At 36.2% G+C, this 20,711-nt stretch overlaps 1 protein-coding gene across 2 annotated transcripts; it reads left to right on the top strand.

Moving 5' to 3' along the window:
* The first annotated feature begins 2,205 nt into the window (after window positions 1-2,205).
* Window positions 2,206-20,706, top strand: unkl (unk like zinc finger). Of its 2 annotated transcripts, XM_042392621.1 has the most exons (16): window positions 2,206-2,313; window positions 2,978-3,187; window positions 5,603-5,779; window positions 6,344-6,477; window positions 6,593-6,728; window positions 7,532-7,649; window positions 8,168-8,252; window positions 8,496-8,662; window positions 9,135-9,323; window positions 10,230-10,280; window positions 10,498-10,675; window positions 10,792-10,881; window positions 10,983-11,219; window positions 11,858-12,045; window positions 12,153-12,410; window positions 13,131-20,706. In XM_042392621.1, the coding sequence occupies exons 1-16, from the start codon at window positions 2,249-2,251 to the stop codon at window positions 13,284-13,286; spliced, it is 2,439 nt and encodes an 812-aa protein (XP_042248555.1). In that variant the 5' UTR covers window positions 2,206-2,248; the 3' UTR covers window positions 13,287-20,706. The 2 variants fall into 2 exon arrangements, with proteins under 2 accessions (XP_042248555.1, XP_042248556.1); XM_042392622.1 differs by lacking the exon at window positions 9,135-9,323.
* Window positions 20,707-20,711: the final 5 nt, after the last annotated feature.

Raw genomic sequence — 20,711 nt, 5'->3', positions numbered from 1 at the left:
CAGTTTATTACCAGACCAACAATCTTGTGCAGAGGTCCTGCAATAAATATGTTATAATGTTCACTTTCTGTTCAGAGGTGTTGATTCAACAATAATAACTGATTTTTGAGGCTGTAGGTAGTGCTGGTATTGCATTGTATTGCATTATATTATTAGATATTTCTAATATTTTGTCCCCTCATGCATGTTAATGAGCATGGATGAAACACTAGAAACATCTTTCCACATACAGAAGCGTAGCCAAGTCCAAGTTAAATCAATACCACTCTGACAAAGTGTCAACAAAAACTAAAGTGATAAAGAAATGAAAACTTATTGCAGTGCAGCTGTATGGGATTGCATTAGATTGTACAGATGTACCGAATTAACTGGTACTTAAATATACATTCCCCAAATTCAACTTTCAACTCATTATCAAGTGAACACATCCAGGTCATCATCAAAAATGAGAGTTGATGTCTAGTTTGTAGCTAGAAAACAAAATTTAAAACACGAAATTTACAACAGTCTGCACTCTGCTTGAGCTGCTTAAAATGCACAGAAAACAAAGCAAGCAAAATAAAAAAGGGCGAGCACCCTTAAAATTTTTTCTTACGTAAGAAAGGTACTGGACAACTGTAAATTGAGTGGGGTTGGGGCGTGTCAAAGTAATTACAACTGGGTAGTCCAGGGTTTATGCATAATTACAAGGCAGTGCAGTCAGTGGACCTCACCAGCTGAATAATGGATTAGACGTATAATTGCATTTGTAAATTAAAATCCCTTAGAGGAAAAAAAGAGTTCAACAGAACAGCTTCCCAGATACGGAAGGAGGGAAAAAGGATTGAAGGTTCCCATACGTCAGTAATGATGAGATAGACCCCATCACATTTGTTACTGAAAATATTTTATATATTAAGGCAATCAAGCCCTTCAGTGTTCAGAGTGGTCTGAATAAACAGAAAAGTAAACTTATTACAGTGTGGACCATGTGTGTCCTCTGGTGAATCATAAAAATAACATAATGACTCCCAATACATGGAGATACTACATTTTATCATAATAAACACGCAGAGAAGCCAAACATAGTAGGTGCTTTATAATTTCCCAAAATAGATCACACTTAATTGTTATTCTTACCTACAAAGGATATCATTAACACTGGGATGCATTATGAGATGGTGGGAAATATAGAACTACTGTAAAATCAGTTACATTTAGCCTACACCTGTATACTAAATGCAGTATGTTGGCCTAATGAATGAGATTAAAAACAATGTCTGTAGGCTGGCAGGTGAGGTAAACAGTATTTGTAGATTGGAGGGCAACATGACCGCCCGTAAGAGCCTCATATAGAGAAAAAATGTGAGGCTTTTTACATCTTCCCTACCATACAAACCTTCACCTTCATTAGAGCTGTGGATTTCACAAGTGAGGTGTTCAAATCTAAATTTAAAGCAAAGTCAGAGATTCCCAATAGATGACTCAGTATCTAAATTAAAGGCTAACTTGTGAAAGCTTTTAAATTTCAAAGGAAAGCTTTTGAAGACACTGTTATTAACATTTTAATTCCTAACACAGCTTTTGTTATTAAGCTAATAATAATAATAATAATAATAATAATAATAATAATAATAATAATAATAATAATAACAGCAGGGTATTGCCATTGAAGACAAAGAGGACAAGTCCTCAGCATAGTTTCTTATATTTGAGAGGAAGAGTTTCAGACACATTACAGATGATGGGTTTACAAGGCTGATTCTATAAAGTCAATATTCTTGAACATGACTGTTTGAGGCCAATAATAATAATACAATATAGTGTATTTCTCCATCAGGATTAGCATTGCAGAGAAAGTTTTGAAACATAATTTAGTTTGTGTGGTCAGATAAAAATGTATTATTGTATTATTTTGATGTTTGATGGGAGTTTGACCTCAGTATTGCTAAAATCCTGGCTACAGCCCTGCAGAGCAGACCAGAATATTGTCTGTAAATTCATTTAAATAAGTGTAGCCTTTAAAGCTTTGTCCTCATTGTTATGAATGCAGGTGATATATTTTTTTTTAAATTCATATATATATAACAATAAAGACAGTAAATTGAATCAGAAGGTGTATGGGAGACAAACCAGTGGACATAAACAATCAGAAGTGTGTCACGTGTTTGCAGCGCCCCCCTGCTTCAGTCTCTGCAGCAGCGCGCTGGCGTGCAGGCGGACGTGCAACAGATCCGAGCGCATGCGCAACTCATTGTTTTGACTGAAAATGCCGTCGGTTTCGAAAACGGCGGCCAATGCGTCTCCTCAAACCGAGAAACCTACCCACTATACGTGAGTAAAGCTGCCGCGAAGAAACCAACAAAATCGTTCGCCTCCCGAAAAACGTTATTTGCACGTGCACCTACGCGCGCGTGCAATTTCTCGCATTCCTCAACTCTTGTGTGTGCGCGTTGAAAACATGGTGCTTTTCCTGGCTTTGTGACTACCTAACGTTACATAGCAAACAGCGACTACACGCTAACGACAGCAGTCCTAAGGCAGGAAACACGCACATCTTAAATCACTTAATTGACACGGCGACCGTTACCGGAACCGTTTGCAACTGTTTGACAGACTTGAGCAAGTGTTTCGAATAATCCGTTGAATATTACACCGTCAACTCGGTCTGCTAAATGATTAGCCAGGAACTCGCTAACCAGTCTGCTTGTAAATAGCTCGGCCTTATTTTGAGTTCCCTCTTGCCACGCACATTTAAAGACGTACGCTCAAGGACTCAAAACTAGCGTTACGTAAAAAAATAGACGTAGCTTTCTATGTGAATACAGAGATAACGTTAGTGACCCAAAATATAGAAGGCTACACCTCTAGCAGCACGACACCTCTCCGTCTCTCAACTTTTCTGTTTTTTTTCCACCTTCGACTCATTTTTCATCAAATAATAGTGATAAATACTCGCTTATTGATTCCTCCTCATTGGTTTTCTTCGTTGTTTCAGATACTTGAAGGAGTTCAGGACAGAGCAGTGCCCGTTGTTCCTCCAGCACAAGTGTACGCAGCACAGACCCTTTACGTGCTTTCACTGGCATTTTCTCAACCAGCGGAGAAGAAGACCCATAAGAAGAAGAGACGGGACCTTTAACTACAGCCCGGACGTTTATTGCACGAAATACGACGAGACAACAGGCATTTGTCCGGATGGAGATGAGTGAGTCCCTGTTTCAGTCATTACTATCCTTCAGCTTCATGAAACTGTCAGTGTGTTATGATGCAGCTGCAGAAATGACTGATAATTTGCTGCAATGTTTTGGAGTGAGGAGCTTTCTAACTATATGAATACAAAGCAGAACTTGAAGCAAACCAGTGACCCTGAAATATTGATCAGCAGGTCGTTTTATAAGTGGTGGATAAATGTTTCTGTGTTCCCACAGCTGCCCTAAATAGTTTTGATATGTGATGGAGGACTTGTGTGTAAATACCCTTTGGCTTTTTTGATAAAATAGTATTTCGTTGCTTCTTATAGTGAATTTTACAGTGACTTTGCCAAACTGTAGCGTTTTATCATTGTGTTATTTATTATACAGACAAAGGAGGGGCTGATATGTAAGGCAAGGCGAGTTTATTTGTATAGCACATTTTTACAACAAGGAAATTCAAATACAATGAAAATGTGTTAAATTGGAAGTAAAAATAAGCTAAAATAGAATAAGACAGATAAAACAGGAGAGTAAAAGATACAGTGCAGATTAAGATAGTAAACAAAAGCCTCAAATTTGATTTAAAAAAAAAAAAAAGAAGCAAGAACCGTTGATTTAAAAGAACTGAGAGTTGCAGCAGACCTGCAGTTTACAGGGAGTTTGTTCCAGATATGTGAAGCGTAAAAACTGAACGCTGCCTCTCCATGTTTAGTTTCGACTCTGGGGACAGAAAGCAGACCTGTCCCAGACGACCTGAGAGGTCTGGATGGTTCATAACAGCAGTAGAAGATCAGAAATGTGTTTTGTTGTTTTATAAACCAACAGTAGTATCTTAAAATCAATTCTCTGACAGACAGGAAACCAGCGTAAAGATCTGAGAACTGTAGCTGTGCTGTAGCAATGTGAGCAGGGGGGCATGTGTTTCTCTTGCTGGTGCATTTTGAGTTAAATTGTAATAAAAGAATCAAATTTGTTCATTCGTTGGTAATTTTACCAGCTTGCCGTGGCTACAGTAACTCATCCATATGCACACAAGGTGGATGTACAATAATGAAAGCGTGAAGGTTAAGCAAACTCTCTGTTTAATGTGGCAATGTCAGCTCAGCTTCGCCTGAACTGAGATTATAAACGTCCTGTTTGATTATTAAAGCCACGTATACATTTCCAAGCGTTTGAAAAGAGTGCTCTGAAGATAAGATGGAAAACTGGGTGTATTCTTGACATGAAGTTAAGCATGAAAGATGAAAAATATGATTCTGTCATTTTGCAATTCACTTGTTCATTCATTTAGTTCCCTTATTTGAAAAGAAGGATGTTGCAGCAGGTGCTGGCACCGTGATTGCAAGAATCACGTCTTGCCTTGTTCCTTGTTTTGTTGCATACATCATTATTATTAGTGTGCCAGATTTAACATTTCTAATTGAACTCACCCTTTGGTTGGAATCATTGCATCTCTCTGTTTTTGCCGCTATGATTTTCAGCTGATTACAAAATGTGGTTTCATGCACAAACATTTTTTATCGCTAGCTTCATATTTTCACAAATGTCTCCTGTTAATCCTGTTTACAATAAGACACCAATCTGTTTGTGTATTTCTCATGTGTGACCACTAGTCTCCATTGTTTTGCACACATCATCTGTCCTCTGTCACTGTAACAGGAAAAACAGAGATTTCTTTTTTTTTTCCAAACGGCTTGTGGCTTTAGAAAAGTGGAGCATTTACATGTTTATTGAATGCTGAATGTTCCGGTGGCACAGAAACTAGATATGTGAATTCTTAAAACGGGTGGGACTGGTGTTCCTCCTTTAATCTTCCATAATTTGTGTATAAAGACCGTTTGTTTTTAGCCACCTCTCTCTGTATGACTGTAGAAATTGAAAAGGGTGCAGCATTTAATTGAGCTCTACACAGAAATAAAAAAAAAGAGCTGAAATTATTGAACTAATGGATAATGAACGACTGCAATCCTTACAGTTCCTCCTCTGCCAATGGCAGCTATTTTTGTATGACCTTACACGTTGCTATGGCAACTGTTGCTACTCAAGAAAGGAAAATTTGGTTTATTCAAGAGGCTTATTGCCTATACATTTCTCAAGGAATTGCTGATGTGTCGGCCCTGCATTCAAAGTAGAATCTTATTCCTGATTGAAAATGTGCTCAACTACAATAATTAACTCATTATAATGTAATTAATATATCTTGTTTGCTCATTCTGAATTTTTTAATATAATTTTTTTGAACGTCAGTCCAATGCTTGCCTGTTTCATGCTTGTTATAGTCAGGTCATATGAAATAATATATAACATATAATGTTCGTTATGATCAGTTTAGATTTCAGGTCTTAGCTGCACTTTTTTGTGATACCAAGTCAGTTTTATGCACATAAACAGTTAAATATTTCAGTGTTGTGTTCTTGCTTCTTCAGCTGTCCTTATTTACACCGGACAACGGGTGACACAGAGCGCAAGTACCATCTACGCTATTACAAGACTGGCACTTGTATCCATGAGACAGATGCCCGAGGGCATTGTGTGAAGAATGGCCTCCACTGTGCTTTTGCTCACGGGCCACATGATCTCCGACCTCCAGTCTATGATATCAGGTGACATACAAAGCAAATACTGGCCTCTCTTTTCCCTGCCAAACTTTTCACTCACAAGCCTCACAATAGAGCCAACAAATCAGCCAATTTAGACATAATGTAAACAAAATACCATTTATGGTTGGGGATTAATGTATCGCCAGACTCACAGTTTGGGTTTTTGGGTTTAGCTTGATTTCTAAAAAAAGATTAACTTCTTTTATTGAACTCTGTGCTGCCGAAAAGGTCTGATACCAGCCAGACTGTTGAACTAAGTGTTTCCTGAGCAAAATGTCTGTAGTAGAAATTCAGGAATTAGATTGATAAACCTCTATGTAATCATTACATCATCTAATTTTCATTGGTGAGTTTGTTTTTCTTGGTATTTTAAGAATATTTCAAGATATTTGAAGTTTGAACATCATGATGCTGTTACACCAGCCTTTAGCCAATATTAAGATACAGTATGTGTCAGATGGTCCAGTGTCAGTTTTTTTATTGGTATATTAAGTCTTTTGAGATTTCGAGCAAATGGATAATATGATTTAAAAAAAAGGGATAATAACATAACTTATATGTGCACAGAGAGATCCAAGCACAAGAGGCCCTCCAAAATGGACAGTTGGGATCTGGGGAAGGTATTCCTGATCTGCAACCTGGTGTACTAGCCAGCCAAGCCATGATTGAGAAAACTCTGACAGAGGACCCACGGTGGCAAGGTGAGTAACCCCCACTCTAATGGCAATGGTAAACAAACCACAGTTCACCACAAAGTTTTTATTTTCTGCTTGATGAAATGAAAAATTACATTAATACTTTGTACCTATTTTACAGATACCAACTTTGTTTTAGCCAACTATAAAACAGACCAGTGTACTAAGCCTCCGAGACTTTGCAGACAGGGCTACGCATGTCCCCACTACCACAACAGTAGAGACCGAAGACGAAATCCACGAAAGTTCAAGTACAGGTGAGCTAAACAGGTCAAGACGACACATCAGATACATCAGATAATTAATATGACAGTGTATGAGCTGAGAGACAGAACATGTGTAGAAACAAGGTCACGCAGCTATGTGGCTGAAGAGTAGACAATACTGAGACAAAGATGACAAGAAGAAAATTCAAATTAATAGAAAATGAATAACTAATTTGTTAAACACAGCACTTACTTTACTGGCAGATAAGTAGGTTATGGAGTGTCACATGTCGCAGGTTTCGATGGTTTTCAGGGATTTGAGCCAATGTCTTATCATACATGCAGAAGCCTCAGGGTCCTTTTAATGAAGGAGATGTAATTTGCCCACTTAGCATAATATTCCTCCACCTGGTTGATGAGTCTAAAAGACCCTTCCTGAAGTGTCTCTGGTCTCTTAAATACATTTATATTGCAGATGTTTATAAATCAGAATAGGCTGCAGACACATATCCCACCCACCCAGTACGTAGTTTTCTTGTCTCGTAGTCCAATAAGTGTTTTTCCTGAAGGAACCTCACATCACAGTGTTTTGACTTAAGAAATGCCAAAACTTTTTTTTCTTTTAATAGGCAAATTTAAACCCTTAAAAAATAGCACAATCCCTTATTATACCATTGCATACTGTGCATGTGCACCAATACATTTTTTTAATATCAGCATCTGCCATAATCTGAGAGAAACACTACATAAAACAAGAAAAACACACAGAGTTGACATTCAAAAAAAAACAGTGGCATTAAGTCATGTAGTTGCAGTATGTGTAAAGGTTTACGACTGTGTGTGTAACACTGCAGGTCAACTCCTTGCCCTAATGTGAAACACGGGGACGAATGGGGCGAGCCATCAAAGTGCGACAGTGGAGACAGTTGCCAGTATTGTCACTCTCGCACCGAACAACAGTTTCACCCAGAGGTGAGTGAGAGTTTTCTCTTTCCTTAAAATGACCAGATAGGTCGGTTACAACCTTCTACTACCTCTACTTCACTGTGAAATATCTTTCAACGTACAGAGTGGGTGTATTATGAGATTTTTGTTCTCAGCAGAGATTCATAAAAGCCTTAAATTGACCATTTATGTAAATTGAAAGGTTTGCCACCAGAGAAGATTAGTAAACTAATCATCCATCTATATTCATGGTAGATTGTTGACTCTGGTGCTCTATGCCAACCTTTATACCTTGACTGCGGTGTGTAATTTTTATGGTCTAATAATCCTAATTAGGTCTAATTATTGGCACTGACAAGTCAATACAAAAAGCCTGATAATGGAAATAAAATGTGATAATATACGGTACCTATAAAACAATGTTCTCCCTCTAGGATATTTTCTAGTTCATGACACTGTATTTGTGAGGTTTTCCATTGTTAATATTTGATATTGATCTTAACTTTCTCTCATTGATGTGTGATTCATTTTTCTATCCTTTTTAGATCTACAAATCCACCAAATGCAACGATATGCGGCAAACTGGATACTGTCCCAGAGGACCGTTTTGTGCGTTTGCACACGTAGAAAGTAAGTGAAAGTTCCAACACTAAATGCTGTTATTTATTTATTTCCTGTAGTGATGTGATAAAGTGGTTCAACAAGTATTTTTTTAAATTTTTCCTGCTCATCTAACTTTATTTGTTGTTTATTGCATCATACATTGATAACTCTTTGATAATAAGAGGAACGTTGACGTTATTGGATGTTAGCTTTCAGCAGCCTGGCTGGTTAAAGATTACATGCAGTTAAATATATTTTTAATCATTTCAGGAATTCCCTCTACAGAAGAGACCATGAGCTCGTTGCTAACGGCGATACAGTCAAGTTCACAGTCCCAGCTGAGCTCTCAACAGTATTCAGAGTGTCCAGTCAGTGAGTGGAACAGTGGAGGCAACTCCACCACCAGTGCAACCAGTAGCAACGGCCAAGTAGGAAGTGTATGTTTACTCTGTTGTTATGTTAATTATTTGATAGGAAATTTATCAGCATCAACTTGGCACTCAAAAGTAGGCAAATGTCTTAAAATATTATGTAAATGTCTGATTTTGTAACTAAAAATCAATTCAGCTGATGCAAACCAGACGTTTACTTGTGGGCATTTTGTTATCATGCTCTAATATTTCTGTTTTTTAATACATTGATTTGTCATGATATCTATTTTCCTTTTTATTGTTTTTTAATCTCATTCCTACATTGTTTTAAAAGAACATACAATATCCTGCGTCAGCATGATATTTAAGAGGATAATTTAGTAAAAAACAGCAAGTTTTCGTTTATTGTTACATATCCAATCTAATCTCAATCAGTAGTCATCACCTTCATACTCATACTCAGAATATTGCTTTTTATTTTATTTTATTTTTATTGGATCATCGTTTTATTAAGATCATGTTCACTTCTCTTTCTCAGGTTTCATGTTCTAATAGCTCAACTGTAACGCCAAGCTCAGGAAGCGACAGTTTGTTATCCCCAGTGGGATCCATCAGCAGGCCCAAATCCTTAACTAATAGTAGTTTATGTTCAGAGTCCACCACATCCAGTGTCTCATCTCTGACGTCTAACTATCCTAAAGCTCCGGGCTTTGAACGTGAGGATCAGGTATACAGACTGCTCTCTTTAGTTTTAGGAAGATTACAACACATAGACAACTTAGGGCTTTGTCATTGTCAGTCATTTTGAGTCACTGTTTTATTTGTCATTCATTATTTGTCATGTCATTTTTTTTATTTGTCATATTTGAGACATTTTCTTAGTGATTTCATGTATTGGATCCTCAGTGTTTGGGGAAAAAACACTTGTATATCCACAGAATATCCATAAATAATGCAGATGTAGCTTGTTTGCATTCATAACACTGCAACACACATCAAGGGTTCATAATTAGAAATGATGTGATGGTTGTGGTGGTGAAATATTTCAGTTTACGGAGGATCTATCAAGTATTGATTAGTTCATAATTAGGTTGTGGGATTCTGAGAGGCTCAATCTTACAATCAAACTGCCTAAAAATGTTTTAACACTGCACACATGAGCAAAGAATATTTGTAGCTCAAGACTAAGAGTTTAGCTGCTCTCTGAATACTATCCACTCTCAGTACAAGGTGTCTATTTTGTTCAGGACGTACTGTGATCACAGGCAATGTGTTAAAATCATTCTTAGAGCCATAAGTAGCAGGCTAGGTTCAGTCAAGACACATAATCAGTTTAAACACCTCTCATGCTGATGGGCTGCAGTTCAGCACACAATTACCACATTAATCATGACCATAACAAAACCTACTGACTTTGGACAGGATTGAAGGCTCTCTCAGTGCAGGATTAGATGTCACCAAAGTCACAATTAGCTCTATCAAGTCAACTGAATAAAGATTAGTGTGCTTAAATAGGCTCTTTAATTTTTATCTGTAAGTGCAGCTTAAAAATAGCTTTAATTGATATTGGTTATCTAGATAAAAGAGACTTGTCATTTAATGTGCTGCTTCCGTGTTATTCTGTCATTTTTAGATTAAGAACAAGGGACACATGGATCAAAAATTGATGGACCAAGAAAAACAGGTTTGTGTTTAGATGTGGTACTTTGTGGCAATAGTGTGGTGATATTACATATGATATGATGCGTTTATTTATTTGTTACTGTAAATATAATTTATAGGGTATTATTGTTTCTCTTAGGTTGATTTACTGTTGCTGTTTGTGAATTTATACATTTCTTAAAAGTGAACTTAAATTAACAACATTAGAAATAAAACTTTTCTTTGCTTCCCTTTTTTAGACACAAAATACTGTATTCTCTGCGGTGAACCCTTTGGCATCAAGCTTTACCTCCAGTATAACATCAAGCTTGGCCTCTAGTATTGGCTCAGATAGTTCTTCACCCACCACCTTATCAACAATGAATGCAAAAGCCACTCCTTTCTATCCAGGGAGCAACACAGTGGAGTCTGTTATAGGTATGTGTATGTAAAACGTGATCCATGACCGCAATCGCTTTTTTTTTTTGTTTTCTCGTCCAATCTCAGTCAGATAAGAAATCAGAACAATCAGAAATGTTGTTTTTCCCCCTCAGGATCCGCTCTGGACCTCAACTTCAGTGACATTAATGTTGCATCTCTGGAGAAGGAGTTAGAGGAGCAAGACAACAATGTAGGACTGGCAAGTAAGTTTACAGTAAAACCTGTTAATTGTTTGATCACAGATGGTGTCATCATGATTTTGCATGTGAAAATATTTCAACTCTTATTTACTGTGTCCCCATAGGTCAAAGGGTGCTGGGCGGATCCGCTCCAGTTAACATTCCTGGCTCCCTGGCACGATCGTCTTCTTTGAATTCCTCATCATCGCTCTCCACCTCCCCGCTAAGCTCCCTCTCCCAGTCCCTGTCACAGTCTCTGCTGTCTGGGACGGTATCACAGCAAAATCAACCTTCAAACATGTTAGCCAAGCAAGAGCACGGCCTCCTGGGAACACCCACCTCCTCTTCCCAGAACTCTTTGGGTAAGCTGATAGTATCTGACATTTTGCTCCCAAGTGAGCCGGAAAGCATTTGAAGCTGTTTGAATTTAGATTTTAATCTCCAGTATGTCAGTAAAGAATTACAAAAGTTCTTGTAGACTTGCTACACTACTGCTCTGTTTAAAAATGTTCACATTTAGGAATTGAGCACTTCCTTCAGTTTAACTTAAATGTTTTGTTATGCAGTAATTAAAACTATCAAGTTTGCTTCTGTAAGAAAACTATCTGTACAGAATATGACACTCCCCATCCTTAGTCAATTAGGAATATATATATATATATATATATATATATATATATATATATATATATATAAGGAGAAATTCCCCCAAAAAACCATTAAACAGGGAAAAAATGAAAAAACTTCAGGAAGAGCAACAGAGAAGGAATTTGTCTTCCAGGACAGACAGGCATGCGGTCGATGTCGGTTGCACAATAGACCAAAAAAGCAAACTTACAATATGGAAAAGACATTATTATAGATGGACTGGACATAGATGAAAAATGTGGTCATAAAATTATTTATAAATGATTGTTGTTGAATGAAATTTTCCACTTCTGCACGACTAACCATTAACTTTTCCGTTTGGTCTTGTGATTTTAACACCTCACTCGGCTAGGCTTGAACGGAGGAGCTAGCAACATTTGGGACTTTGTAAGTGGCAGCTTTTCACCGAGTCCATCTCCAGTTTTCAGCAGCCTAACCTCCGCAACCAGCAGTGCTGATCTGGCCCGCCTTTTTAGAGAACTCGATGAGGCCAAGAGGAAGATTAAACAGTGGGAGGAGGCGTGGCATCAGGTCAAACAAGTACGTGTTTTTAAATGAACTTTTCATAGCTTTACATGTATCACAGTAACTTCTACTGTCATGAATCGCAGGTGTTTTTTTTAAACAGAAGGATTTTTTTTTCCCAGGCTTGTGAAGCTTGCCAGAAAGACGCCCATGAAGCAAAGGAACAAGCAAAAACGGCAGAAGCAGAGCGGCAGTTGGCAGAACAGAAATGGGAAGAAACAGAACGCAAGCTGAAAGAGCTCCAAGGGGACTTTGATGTGCTTTGTCGCACCCCTGGAACACCTCTCCTACGTAGCTATGGCGAGCTGGACCAGCTCCCCTTGTCAAAGCTTCACTCCATCCAGAGTCAGCTGCGTAATGACCTAGACCTTATAGACGGGGTAAGAAAGACTAGATTACACACAGCATTTCATTAGTAGCATCTTCATAGTTTAAAAACAAAAAACAAAACACGGTTTATCAGGCTATCATTCAGATCTACAGTACTGTGCAAAAGTTTTAGGCACCCTAGATGTTTAGATTCTTATCCATTATGCAATACCATCAGGGAGGTGTCTGATTGGTCCCAAATGTATTCATGACATGACAATGACCCCAAGCACACAGCTAGAATCATAAAGAACTATTTTCATCAACAAGAAGAATGATGAGTCCTGCAACAGATGGTATGATATGGCCCCCACAGAGCCCTGATCCCAACATCATGGAGTCAATGTGGGATTACATGAAGAAGCACCTGAGATGCCCTAAATAATAAATCCACAAAAGAACATTCTTTCTCCAGGATGGTTGCAACAACCAACCTGCAAGTTACCATGAAAAACTGTGTTAAACTATACCGAGGAGAACTGCTGCTATTTTAAAGGCAAAGCTGCTCACAGCAAATATTGATTTCATTTAGGTTTCTGCTTTACTTTGTAAGAAGTTAATTGATAAATTAAAACAATTTATAGCAATATTTTTTGTAAGCATTCTCACTTTACTTTTAGTGCCTAAAACGTTTGCACAGTACTGTACATCAAGCATGCTAATTTAAAAAGTCTGCATGAACTGTATTTCCCTAAGTTGCGGCTGATATTCGTTCTTTTCTTCCCCAACAGGTAATATATCAGCTTCAGTCAAAGAAATGTATAGTTTGCCAAAAGCATGATCGTTGCATTGTTCTGCAGCCTTGCCAACATTATGTACTATGTGAGAACTGTGCACCTAGTAAAACAGAATGTCCCTACTGTAGAACAAAAATATTGAAGTGGTGATGTACAATTACTCAAGGTACTATTTAAAGAATTAGCCCTTTGAAAAACTACTAATAGATATAACATTTTCTAAATAGCAATGTCTGTTTCATACAGTGATTGAATTAATTTAGAATAAAAATGATGTTTGACTGATGAAACACATAGTATTATGAATTAGGTTGTGTACAGGGGATTCAATCATTTTTAGTTTTTGCTCATTTTATGTGTACATTACCTCGGTCAACCGGATAACTTTCTGTATGAAAAGCCATGCACTCAAAATTAGAATATTGAATTATCTTGTGATGCCCTTTTAACCCTCATCCTGCTCTGAATTTCTCAAATCTTCAATCATGATTCAGACAGTCAAAATGACGTACATGTCCAGATGTGTCCAAATATCTAAATTGTCTTTTTTACACCCAGTCACAAAACATTTGGCTAAACACAAAATGCAGTCGTGCTTCCCCCCCAAACAAAATGCAAATATGCATTGCCAACCTGACATATTTCTCTTAGACTAAAATTGCAAACAGGACCAGTAATCCCAGTGAAAAAAGCAGACAGAGACAGAAAGACATCATCTGTGAGTTTAATGGATTGAAATTAGTGTGGATAAATGCGTCTGTGATCTCCTGAGGTATTATCTTCTTTACTTAATGCACTTAAAGTCGCCCCAGAGCAAATTCAAAGACATTTCAGAAAATACTGTGGAGATGCGTGTAAAGCCAATGAAAGTTTTAGTAAATCTGTTACATCACATATTGTTATATTTAAAGAACTGTAACTTTAACATTATATCTTAACTGAAAATGGATACATGCTAGTTTTAAAAAATCTTAAAAGTCATATATCTGTCACTTACTGGAAGTCTTAAGATAGTTTTTTCAGTGTAAAAAGTTTGTTAATCAAATTATTCTTTGATATATATGCGATAATATCAAAGGGTGCTGCCTTGTAGCTCACTGATGTTCACATGAGAATATGGAAATACACACAATGATAGAGAAATACAAAGCCATTGTTGATAGTTCGCCACAATAGTTAGTATTGTAGACATTCCAGGTTGGGACATCAAGGGCGAGGAAGTCACTGTGTACATTTTTGAAAGCAGGAAATGGTGAGTTCACTCTCAAACTAGTCTGGTGATGTTAAACATAAAATGGGCAAAACTCAGAGCTACTTTTTCTTTATTTAAAGAGGACTACAACTAAATCAAAGAATCACTAGGTTGCGTTTGGGAGTAAATCATAGAAAACTGAGAAAACACCTCAATGTGACTGATACATAATCCAGAAATCATATTTTTGTGTTGGCCTAATTAATCATCTCAATAGTCTGGAATACCAGAAAAAAAAAACTGTGTACTCTCTCCATTCACAAAGTATGGAGCTTCCAAAACTGAACTGGTGAAAAGGATCCATTTCATTGTACCAGAAAGCACTACGACGTTTCAAAGCTCCATGCTCTGTGGAACGAGTACACGCTTTCATTCTTGCATTCAACACTAATGGGGTGTGAATAAAAGATGAAAAAAATAATTATCTTTGGCCAAAGTGTTGTCCAACAATAGAAACTGAATAATGCTGATTTGTAAAATGTTTCACATCTAATGTACCTGTATCTGTACATCAGCAGCAGTAAATCAGACTAACCAAGGAAATTAAAAAACACAAACTTTTGTTGTGTTCCTCCTTAAGTAAAGCCACATTTTGTTAAACCCCAAATTTTCACAGATCTCATTAATTTTATTAAAGCAACTAGTCAAGCATCATTATTTTGACCAACTTTCTGAAGAAGTTTGATTTCTTATTAAAGCACTTTGTTGACCTGGGACTATTAAAGGGTATATAGATTTTTTTTTTTTTTTTTTTTGCTTTAAGCTGCTTTGTAGGTATTCTTTTGTGTCTTTTTTTAGATTTATACTTTTTTTTTCTATATAAGCTAATGTCTGAAGCTTTTGTGTGTACTGTGAAACATAAATTGAATATTTCATGTTTCCTATTGTTAAATCATGGCATGGTTCTACATATTAAGATTTAATAGAAAAGTACTTAATAGTTCCTACTTTCATAGTTAGATTTATAAAATTTCAATCAAATAAGTGCAAATTTAAAATGCATTTTAGGCATAACCAGCAGCTGTAATATCAGTAAGGCACATGCTACATGTTAAGGCTGTTATTCAATCAGTTAGTTTTGTTTTGTAGAGATTTATATAGCCTAGTCATTAGAGAAGCATGTATTGTATTTGCTAAAAGCCTGAAATGGTGATTTTTTTTTTTTTTTTTTTTTTTGTAGGAATCTAGCCTCTTGACCTTGTCTAGAACATATCGGCCTCTAACTCTAAAGTGCCTTGACTTAGTGGAAAAGGTTATGTGTAGAATTGTCAGAGCAAACACAAGTAGTTGACGCTTGTGCACAGGTTTCTGCAAAAATGTGTCTTGTTTAACTTTGCAGAAAAGTTGACATTCTGTATGACTATATGTGTGTGTGTATATATAAATATATGCCAGTTGTATTTGGCCCAGTCCCATTAAGTATTTCTGCAGAAGATAATTGAAAACAAACATTGTCAGTGCCTGTGTCCTGACTTTCAACCTTAAGAAATGACCCTTCCCTCTCCCCGTCATTCCTTGGTCGTGGTGCTCTTTTGGTGCAGCTTCAGTCTTTGAAATTAGGTTTTTCAATTCAGCGTTTGGGAGTATGAGAACATAAAGACACACATGAATTTGTATAGAAACATATAAAAATGCTTTTTAAAGAGCTCAGTAACTTTTGTTTTGATGTAATAATTCTGCAGTGAATGAAGAATTCTGTAGTTAACTTGTAAGTTGTATTTTGCATAGGATCTGTGCTTAGGTTCCTCTAATTGAAATGACCTTCTACTGTGTTAAAGAATCTTTTTATTCTCGCTTTAAATTCAATAGAAAATCATGTATCGCCAGGTACACTTTTTGCTACTTATAAATATGGGAAAATGCATTGTTTACATTCACATAAATGACAATTAAGCAACTCAGAGGAAAAATATCAAGAAATGTTATGGTATTTTCATGATATAAGCGTTTTCATGATTATATTACGGCATAAAAGGCAGGCTAAACACATCTGGTATTGCATGTTATGCGATATATATTAACCAGCTACAAAAATAGAAAAAAAAAAAAAAGTTCGCACTGTGTCACACTGCCAGAATATTTGTATTGACTTATTTTTAGTGTAGTAAAGGCTTAATAACTTCTGCAAGCTTTGCTGCTATTGGAAAAGGTATTAATGTAGTTTCTTGTAATACATTTAGATGTTTGAATGTTGTTATGCATCCACAGCTCAGATTTCAGAAACTATGAAATAATCTGTCTTCTGCATCTAACTTGACTAAACCTTATTTGATTTAATTATTCATTTGTAAATCCATTTTGAGTCTAATTTTCTGTACTTTTGTAAATCCCTTAGAATGATGTCACAGACATGTACTGCTGTAGATTGTCCGTTTTTTAATTGATTTGAAGGTAAATGTATTTTTGTTGCTTTTTTTTTTTCCTCCATACACTGAATAGCAGTGTACGGTGCAGCTAATTTCACAGGGTCCTTTGGTCTAGTTTGTTTTGCCTGTGAAGCCAACAAAATTAATGATGTCTAGTGTGAAATTCTAAAAATGAACCAAAGTGGTGTTCTAGTAGCTGTCCAAATATGTATTCTAAAGGGAAAACTTACCCTCGAACAGAATTCAAATAATTGCTACGATATTGGACGGACCGGCCTGTAGTTGTGAACGTTGCTGGGTCTCGCCCAAAGCCAGAAAGTGCATGTGAGAGCGCCATGGTCATCTAGATGAAACTGAGACAAAGTCCAGCATTGTGAGTGATGGGAATTCTGTTTTTGGATGGATTTTTGCTGTTATATTTCATTCAGTAGGACATTTATCTTAATGAGTAAATGACAGGACTATGCCAACGGCTTTTGCTTACAACATTAATGGACTTGAGCCCATTTTTTGCAGTTTTACCAAAGACCTGTACTGTCATTTCTTTTGTATTACATTTCATCATTCATTTTATTTCAGTAAGAAACCTAAATTGATTTTTTTTTTTTTAATGAATCACCTAGTACCTTAATAGATAATGTTCATTAATAGTAATTATCGCTATTTTTTTCCATGTAAAGTTGGCTATAGTGAGTTGATACACAAATGATCAAAAATGCATGGGTTGGATCCTAACAAAATGTGTATTGTACATTTGATTTCGTGTTAAGTATACATTGACGTTTATGGCAGATTTGTGCAATACTGGCTAGCACATGCTGACCTTAAGCGAGGATTCAGTGTCAGTTTAAATGTTGTCTACAGTGAAGGAATGTCAAAGGTGAATGACATTTGTGTTTCTGAAGTGGCCATACACAGCTGTATGCTAAAGTTTGGCCACCCCTTGACAAATAACATGTTTTGGTGATTTTTTTTCTTTAATTGAAAAGAAGTAAACACTTCCTCTCTAGGATATGGAATATAAAACACAATATTTTCAGCAAAATTAATGCATAGTTACTTTTTATGTCATAAACTGAACAAAAATAAAAACATCATTGTGGCATGTGCAAAAGTTTGGGCACCCTAAGAGCTCCGAAGTCTTAAGATTCTTTTTACAAGCTCTCAGACCTTAATCAGCTTGTTAGGCCTGAATCATGTCAACAATTAACATAAGAAATGTCAGCTGTTGCCAATTTCAAAGCTTTACAAATACTGACTCTTAAAACCTTTTGCGAACACTCAGTAATCATGGATTCCTCTAAGCAGCTGTGTAAGACACTGAAAATTAGTTAGTTATTGATGTCCACAATGCAGGGGAAGGCTACAAGAAGATAGCAAAGTGTTGTCAGCTTGATAATTGTAATTAAGAGATTGCAGTTTAGTGGAACTGTGGAGATCTGGAAGATCAAGAAAACTCTTGGAGAGAACTGCTCGCATGCTGATCAGAAAGGCAAATCAAGACTCAATTTGACTGCAAAAAACTTGCGGGAAGATTTTAGCAGACTCAGAAGTGGTGGTGCACCGTTCCACTGCGCAGCGATGCTTGCACAAACAAGACCTTCATGGAAATCAGTAGAAGACAACCTTACCTGCGTCCTGTGTGAAACAAGTGCTGTGGACTGATGAAGTTAATATATAATTCATTGGCCACAATCAGCAAAGGTATGTTTAGATAAAAGCAGCATTTCAACATGGCTTCTACAAAAGGATAATGATCTTAAACATACCTTTAAATCCACCGTGGACTATCTCAAGAGATGCAAGCTGAAGGTTTTAGAACGACCTTCACAGTCCCAGACTTAAACATAATTGAAAATTTGTGGGTAGATCTTAAAAGAGTTGTGCATGCAAGACAGCCCAATAATATTTCAGATTTGCAAAGAAGAGTGGAAGAAAATACAAGAATTGAAAGACATTTAGCCAGCTACAAAAAGCGTTTGCAAGCTGTGATATCTGCCAGACGGGGGGTTTCTAAGTACTGAGTATGTAGGGTACCCAAACTTCTGAAAATGCCACAATGATGTTTTTATTTTTGTTCAATTTATGACATAGAAAGTAACTATGCATATATGTTTGCTGAAAATATTGTGTTTTATGTTCCATATCCTAGAGAGGCTGTGTTTACATAATTTCAATTTAAAAAAAAAATCACCAATATATGTTATTTGTCAAGGGTTCCCAAACTTTCGCACACAACTGTTAACTTCACTACAGTAATGTTTTGAAGTTAATTTTGTTTTTTGACTTTGCTTAACTACATAATCGCAATCACTTTGGAAAACAGATGGTTATGCATTGTATGCTGTTATGATAAGCCTACAGTGACTGTAAGGTGCTTTCTTTCTGACTTTTTCTTCAAGTCGTGGTCCAAATTAGTTTTTTTTTTTTGTAAAGTAACAGGGGACAGATGATGATTGTGACAAACATCAATGGCAGATACAGACATAATTAAAGCTGAGTTGTTTATGGCCCTCGATCTCTAGTGGTCTACTTGCTTCAATCACAAGTTTTTTAATAAGAAATGAAATAAACATTCACTTTGTAAGCAAATTTGTTAAATTTCTCTGTAACGGACCAATTACGTTAACATTTGTGCCTTTTATGATTACATAATTTTGATTGGTATCAAGAGAATATTTCTCGGAGACAGTGTCTGTTCTCAGTCAAAATACAAAATGTAACATATTTAATTAGAATTAAAAGCCCAGTGCCTTACAATACTTCTGTGGACCACAATGTAATCGCTAAATGATCCTCTGTATTCAGGCCACTTGAGCTGAAAGGAAAATGGCCAAACAAATAAGATTTGCTTTACCAGTTCCACAGGATGAAGCAAAGATGATAATTTAATGATAACTGTCTATCTCTGTCTGTATTTGCCATACAATTCAAGAAAACGCAGCAATACTTATTACCATTACTACCATTGAATACACAATTTTGATCTCAATTAGTCATTCGGCACCAAAAACTCAATTGTTTGTAAGGAAAAGCACCAAATAGGAAGAATCTTGTAAATGAACTGTAATAGCTGTATCATTATGCTCTGCATTGGAATCGTTTAATCTATTTTGCATTATTGTTAGTTGTTGTGTTGTCTTTGTTTTAATATTATGAAAATGGAGCCTGAAGATTTATGCAATCTTGTACATGTATATGAGTATGATGTATGGAGCTGTTCAAATTAAGTAAAAATACTAGTACAACAAGTGTTGTCAAAAGTAAATAATCTGAATGTGGAACCAGTTGTTCCATATACTGTAGAAAATTTCAGTAGAAATGTTATTTTAACATTGAAGCCCTGAAATATTGAATGTATTGTTCTAAATTAGATATTCAATGAATAGGTCACTGGAATATTATGGAGCGCAGTTAATTCATCATGATGTAGCATCTAGTTGTGAACTGCTATTCAATAAAATTTATTAGAACTAAAACAAATGCAAGTTTTCAAGTTTCTATTTGTCAGTATAACGAGGAAAATAAGGAAAGAGATGTATTTTTCTCAGGGTAATACAGCGATTTAATAGAATGTGTTAAATCTGAGGAAATTGCATTTCATGGATTTACTTAATGTCAGTGGGTTTAGACCTTATTTATAGATTTAAAAACGTCCCTTATTTTGTGACAGGCTGTATGAATATGTAGGAAATTCTCTACTGATAATTGTAGGAATTATTCTTTTGGTATATTGATATTTTTTGTGTTGTGAACACAAAAATAGGTGCAAGTCTTAGAATACTAGGTTTTTCTTTTCTACGTTGAGGATTGTGTACCGCATATCTTCTGTAGTGTATTACTAGTTTGTTAACACTTGTTAAATTGTTACACTACAGTTATGCAATGGTTTACAGAGTTCACAAAATTATTTTTTATCATCTTGAGAATTAAAATAATTTTTCATCTGAAATGTGT

Source organism: Thunnus maccoyii, chromosome 18, assembly GCF_910596095.1.
Source record: "Thunnus maccoyii chromosome 18, fThuMac1.1, whole genome shotgun sequence".
NCBI lineage: Eukaryota > Metazoa > Chordata > Actinopteri > Scombriformes > Scombridae > Thunnus > Thunnus maccoyii.
This window is presented reverse-complemented; position numbering and strand designations above follow the sequence as displayed.

Coding starts and splice junctions, on each gene's coding strand:
- unkl (XM_042392621.1), top strand. CDS start 2,249: ATGCCGTCGGTTTCGAAAACGGCGGCCAATGCGTCTCCTCAAACCGAG. Junction 2,314..2,977: donor GAGAAACCTACCCACTATAC/GTGAGTAAAGCT, acceptor TCGTTGTTTCAG/ATACTTGAAGGAGTTCAGGA. Junction 3,188..5,602: donor ATTTGTCCGGATGGAGATGA/GTGAGTCCCTGT, acceptor TTGCTTCTTCAG/CTGTCCTTATTTACACCGGA.